Source organism: Myotis daubentonii, chromosome X (assembly GCF_963259705.1).
Source record: "Myotis daubentonii chromosome X, mMyoDau2.1, whole genome shotgun sequence".
NCBI classification, from domain to species: domain Eukaryota; kingdom Metazoa; phylum Chordata; class Mammalia; order Chiroptera; family Vespertilionidae; genus Myotis; species Myotis daubentonii.
The window spans coordinates 11,863,714-11,870,160 of NC_081861.1; the positions used below are offsets into that span (position 1 = coordinate 11,863,714).

Here is a 6,447-nt window from a genome sequence, read left to right on the forward strand (position 1 = left end):
GTCCTTGCCCAGATGTGTGATTAATGATAAGGTAGCTGATCTGGTGGGGTTCCTGCTCCTGAAGTATCGCACAAAGGAGCAGACCACAAGGGCAGAAATGCTGAGTAGCATCATCAGAGAGCACCAGGACACCACTTTGCTGTAATCTTTAGGGAGGCCTCTGAGTGCATGCAGCTGGTTTATGGCATTAATGTGAAGGAAGTGGACCCCACCAGCCACACCTATGTCCTAGTCACCAACCTGGGCCTCTCCTATGATGGGATGGTGAGCGATGAGCACAGTATGCCCAAGACGGGCCTGCTGATACTCATCCTTAGTATACTCTTCTCGGAGGATGATTGTGTCCCCGAAGAGAGGATATGGGAAGCACTGAATGCCATGGGGGTGCATGCGGGGATGGAGCATAGCATCTATGGGGAGCCCAGGGAGCTCCTCACTAGAGTTTGGGTGCAGGAACAGTACCTGGAGTACCGGCAGGTGCCCAACAGCGATCCTGCACGGTACGAGTTCCTGTGGGGTCCCAGGGCCCACGCTGAGACCACCAAGTTGAAAGTCCTGGAGTTTTTGGCCCAGGTCAGTGGGAGTGACCCCAGATCCTTCACACACTTCTATCAGGAGGCTTTGAGAGAGGAGGAACAGAGAGCCCAGGACAGAGTTAGGACCACAGATGATACTACTGCCATGGCCAGTGCAAGCTCTTCTGCCATGCCCAGTGGCTTCTTCTGCCTTGACTGAAATCCAGGGCAGATTTCTTTACTTTGTGTTTTAGGGGGGCAGTCGTGATCTAAGCACTTAGTGCAGGGCCTGACTGGGGATGAGGGAATCATAGTGAATGGCATCTTTGTGTCTCTGTTCCATTGGGGTGACTTAGAAATGTATCTTCTTTTATTTTTGGTATTTTAAAATGTTACTTTAAGTAGAATGTTTATTAGCTTCAGAACCCAAGTTTACAAATGACACAGGTCACACAGGTTTATTGTTATTTAACTAAAGAGAAAGCGCTTTGCTATTTTGTAAAACTAATTAGGAATCTGTCATTTTATTGGTACTCTGTAACAAGATAATATGGAATTGGAATCGTATTTTTCAATGTGAAAGAACTTAGCTGTAAAACAGAAATAAAATAGTTAATTTTTGAATTCTTGTATCTCTCTCTCTCTCTCTCTCTCTCTCTCTCTCTCTCTCTCTCTCTCTCACACACACACACACACACAGAGCTAGATTTTCGTAGCTTATTCAAGAATGTAGAAACATAAACAGTAAAAAAATACCCTTCTCACTGGTTCATGTACACCCTAAACATTCATTGAGCCTCTGTCCTCACAGGGAAAGGCACCCCAGCCAGAGAGAGGGAGGGGATACAAAGGAGAGGAGCTGGGTGGAGGGACTGGCAGGACACTGGGTTGGGAAGGGAGTGAACAGAAGGCAGCTTTTGTCCCCGGGTCTTTGTCTTTGAGAGTGGGTATGATTTCTTAAACAGGATGACATAATAGATGAAGTGATGTTTACGTCCTTTTAGACAGGAGGGGAGAGTCAACCAGAGGGGGAGGTTGCTCATGTGTAGTGTGGAACTGAAGCTCAGGCCCAATGATGATGATGTATAGCCAACGGTTGTGACTGTCCTGTTCCGGGCCAGGTACTCAGCCCCGTGGAATCTGAGCTCCGCCAGGTACTAGGTCCCCCTTCCCCAGGTAAAAGGCAAGGACAGTGGGTGATGCAGTCAGGGCTCCCATGATCGTGGGCCATCTAGTCATCCTTCTGTGCCACCTTCTCCACTGTAGACTGGGTGACAGTGGCACTGCCCCTACCCCCGTTATTAGAGGATTGAATTCTAGGATTCTTGGGTCATGCCCATCCCACGGTCTGTAAGGGGATTGGTGTGTGGGTACTGGTGCCAATTCTTCCTGCTCCTGTTATTCCTTCTGTAGACTCAGGTGGGGGCCAGGAGTGTCTACTGACAGCAGATAGCAGTGGTGCAGCCAGGATATAGAGGAGGGTGGCTCCCAAGGGGTCCGAGGGCGACACCTGGCAGGATGATCTGAGCTCACACGGTGTCCCAGGGTCCAGCTGAGGTTGGATCCCAAGGATTTACAATCAGGAGCCTTCGAAGAGGGTCTGGGGTGCCTTGGGACTGTAGCGCCATGGGGTGAAAAGAGGAGGCAGCAGACAGTGGGGGGGGGGGTGAGGGTGAGGAAAAGAAGCAAAGCTCAGGAGGGTCTGCGCTGGGAGAGGACTAGAACTCACTCACCCAGTGTAAAGCCAAAATGCCCTTTCTCCCTCCTCTGTGCTCCCTTGGCCTCAGTGACCTCCTTTGTGGAACTGACCACACTCTGTCCTGAATGCCTCTCCTTACTTGTCGCCACCTTCTTCCTTGAGATCCCCAAAGACTTCATCTGATGTACGAGGCATCTGCATCACCAGCCCTTTCCATGGGGCCTGGCAGCTGAGTGAGTGGGTATAGGAAGAAGGAGCCAACACTCTCTGCTCTCCCACCATCCCTGTCAGTGGGGTTCCAGGGCCCCAGGGGACGTTGGGGGGAGAGGTCAGCCCACAGACCATGAACACAGAGGGCTGATGCATGATGCTGATTGACATTCACACTTTTGGGTTTCCACAGGCCACGTGAGGCCCAGGGATCTCCGGGGAGATGGAGCTCTCCTGCCTCTCCTGGCAGCCTTATGCAGGCTTGGTCTTAAATGGGGTCATGACTCTGGAGACTCGTTGGCGACCCTACTGAGCCGCCACAGGAACTGCACCATAGCCTTCCACATTGCTCACAGGGACTGGGAAGAGCCCCCTGGCTGGAGCTGCTGCTGGAGAGGCTGGGGTGGAACCCCACGCAGATTCAGGCTCTGCTCTGGAGGGGAGAAGTCTGGGAGAGGAGTGAGCGCTGGCAAGGCCTGACACCCTGAGAGCTGCTCACACCCCTCCAAGAGGACCCCCAGGACCTTGCTCAGGAGTTTGGGGCTTGTTTTGTTTTGAAACTGTGGAGATGGGGCTGTAGTTTGTGTAAGCAGCACACCTTCAAAGGGGCAGCAAGGGGCCCAGGCTGGAGTTCCTTGGTCCGAGTTCCTATGACCTGGGTGAACCCTTCTGTCCACACTGGGCCTCAGTTCCCATTGCTGATCTGAGACAGGTCCAAGTCTGCATGTGGTGTTGCCTGTGTGCACGCATTTGTGTTTATGTGTATACACGCATATGTGTGTGTGCATGACAGACCAGGGGAGGCTGCACAACACAAAGAGAGGGTCAGGTGGCCTCCAGACTCAGGCTGTCTAACTTCACACACCTGCCCCACCCTCACAGCCCATGGCATCCAGGGCACATTCCCTCACCCCTCAGTAGTTGAGGTCCCACACCAGCTTCTTGCACCTGGTGAGGAGCTTGGGGTCTGATTGCCTGTGGGTTCCCCACAGCAGCCGGGGCCCTTCTGACCTGTAGGTGCTGCCCCCAGCAGTCGGCCTGGGAACTGCCCAGTAGTGGACCAGGCTCTCTCCTCCTCATTTCCCTCTCTCCCAGGGCCTCACCCAGGGTTCCCTGAACAGAGTTTGACACTTCAGAAGTGCTCAGTCAGAGGGACCCAGCTCACTCCATGACCCTTTGGTGAAATCAGCTTAGCCCGTAGTGGATGTAACTCTGAATAACTGTTTTCTCTCACAGGAAGCCTTTGGTTTATGGAAGGAAAAACATCTCAATGCTTCTCTCGTAGTGGCCAGGGCTCCTTGACTTTGGGGAATCTTTGCGGGCCCAGAAAATGTGCTCCTGAGGAGGTTGTGGAGCTGGAAAAGCAGGCTGTACTGACCAACCTGAAGCAGAAGTACCCAAGGGCACTTTCAAACCCCAGGTGCTTACTGGAGCCCATACCCAGGAAAGGGGGAAGGGATATCTTCTAGGTAGGCATCCCACAGCACCTGATCCCCTAGCGCAGCGGTTCTCAACCTGTGGGTCGCAACTCCTTTGGGAGTCGAACGACCCTTTCACAGGGGTCGCCTAAGACCATCGGAAAACACATATATAATTACATAATGTTTTTGTGATTAATCACTATGCTTTAATTATGTTCAATTTGTAACAATGAAATTGGGGGTCACCACAACATGAGGAACTGTATTAAAGGGTCGCAGCATTAGGAAGGTTGAGAACCACTGCCCTAGGGGCAGGAGGACTCCACAGGAAGGTCACCGAGAATCCAGCTGAATCATGACCATCAACAGGCCATCATATCGCAGATGTAGAGCTGAATTGGAACCACCGTGGAGAGCACTACCCACCATCTGCTGTTCACGTAAACAGATTTCTGTGCCCAGATGTAGGGGACTGTCTTTGTGAGATGCCTCTCTGGGCTCATTGACTGTGTCAAGGACTCTGACCTTTAGGGAAAATGGAAAGCTGTCAGGAAATATCTTGGTGCTATCACTCTTTTTGGTCCTGCTCATTCCTGGGTTTTACAGAGAAAAATGTTTTAGGAGACATGGTTATTATTTGGGACTCCCGTCTCTTTGTTCTGCTCAAACTCAGAGAACACTTCAGTAGCACCCAGGGGTCCTTGTGTGAGGTTTGGGAGCGGGCACTGAATGATTGCCAGAGGGTGACCAGCCAGGCATGGCCTCATTCACGGTAAAAAAAGACATCAGACTTTGAAACAAAGCGCTGTCTCTCCTGGCAAGTGACTGGTCTTCTGTAAATGTGTCCCTGGGCTCACAAGGACTTGTGTTACACATGTCACATAGCTACCTTGTGACCCAAGAATGGATCTGAAATACAGCTCTGATGGAAAAGTGATGGGTAGAGGGTTTTTTTTTGTTTTTCTGTGTGGGCAATCTTTAATTTATTTGGGTCCCTTCTAGCAGGGTTACTAATGGTTGTTAGCGGTGAGGATGATGGGCTTTCTCCCAGGCATTGACTGGAATGGCCCATCTTCTGAGCCACACTGGCTCCGTTATATACCATTTAGCAGATGGGGTGGCCTGAATTCTAGGTGGGCCTCTATGCAAGGGCTCTGGAACTTGGGCTAGAGACACTCAGATGCTGATCAGAAACTTACTGGCATCATAGAGGGACCCGTGAATAAAGACCCTCTTATTTCAAGTTGCATGACTAATATGAGGTGATTCCCCCAAGGTCAGGAGCCAGGCAGTTCTGTCTCCTGTCCAGTAGGCAAAGCTCAGGGGACCAGATCTTCCTGGGCTTGCCTCAGGTCTAACTAGCCAGTTTCTTGGCTGAGTATGTGAAAATGAAAGAGGACAATGGGAACAAAAGCCTGTCCAGGCCAGGATTTCTAGTCTCCTCAGGCTCATCTGACGAGGTGTGTGGCACAGAAACAGAAGAACACGGATTCACAATTATCGTTGGGCTATTTATTTTCTTCCATGTAGTTTTGCCTCTCTTTATTACCTCTCGTGGGTACAAACTGGTGATTGTTTTCTGTCACCTGTGATCTTTTTTTTTTAAAAGTATATTTTATTGATTTTTTACAGAGAAGAAGGGAGAGAGATAGAGAGCTAGAAACATCGATGAGAGAGAAACATTGATCAGCTGCCTCCTGCACATCTCCTACTGGGGATGTGCCCGCAACCAAGGTACATGCCCTTGACCGGAATCGAACCTAGGACCTTTCAGTCCGCAGGCCGACGGTCTATCCACTGAGCCAAACCGGTTTCAGCTGTCACCTGTGATCTTATAGGCCTGCATTGCCCTTGAACTGCTCACAGAGTGAACAGTTGCCGTATACGGAGTCCTCCCCCTCCTGCTAGTACTTATCAGGTTCCTTGGGCTGGGTCATGACTGAAAGAGCAGCCATCACCATATAAATAGCAGGTGCTGTACAAATACCTCATCAAATCATATAGTGTGTGATTTAGGAGGCTAGAGGTCAGAGACCCTGTGCCTTCTGTTCAGGCAGTTGCCAGGGTAACAAGCATGCCATTCTCAGATATACCCTGCCCACTTGGGCCACCTGCCTCACTTGCACACCGGACCTCAATGGCATTGTTCCTGGGCCACAGAACTGAGAACTTGAATGAGCGGATGGCACTGGGTCCCTGAGGATTGCGTGATTACCTCTAAGCCTTTTGCTCAACTTCTTTGATGCCTTTTTTATGCAGAATTCTTGCTGAGTGTCTGGTAGGGGGAAGCCTCTTGTTTCTCTGGGGAGGGGTTGATTCATCTGGTTTCCTTTTGTCTTGATGTTCTGGACGAGCTAAGGCTTGTCTTTCTGGAAATTGCTGTTTCTGTACACCTGAAACAAATTTAATTCAGTAATTCTGGGAGAAAATATATCTATTTGACATTAACTAGCCTCTCAGAATCTTTAGGCATCCCTGCAGGTTATCTCTAAGGGGGTTATAGTTTCATATGGAAATTTATACTTTCTCATCTTTGGAAAAATACTGTCTCATGTGAAAAAGAGTTATCCCCTGAAATAGAAGCCTTTCAGTATATCATCTT

The 6,447-nt window shown here is 50.1% G+C and overlaps 1 protein-coding gene and 1 pseudogene across 1 annotated transcript; both read left to right on the top strand.

Moving 5' to 3' along the window:
* Positions 1-10: 10 nt before the first annotated feature.
* LOC132224776 (melanoma-associated antigen 10-like) lies at positions 11-735 on the top strand (the record flags this gene model as incomplete). The annotated part of the gene is given in 2 exon segments (XM_059679876.1): positions 11-133; positions 136-735. Coding segments are annotated over 2 exon segments (723 nt in total), but the record flags the coding sequence as incomplete, so codon positions are not given.
* A 1,912-nt stretch (positions 736-2,647) lies between these two features.
* Positions 2,648-3,893, top strand: LOC132224973 (EOLA-like protein; annotated as a pseudogene).
* Positions 3,894-6,447: the final 2,554 nt, after the last annotated feature.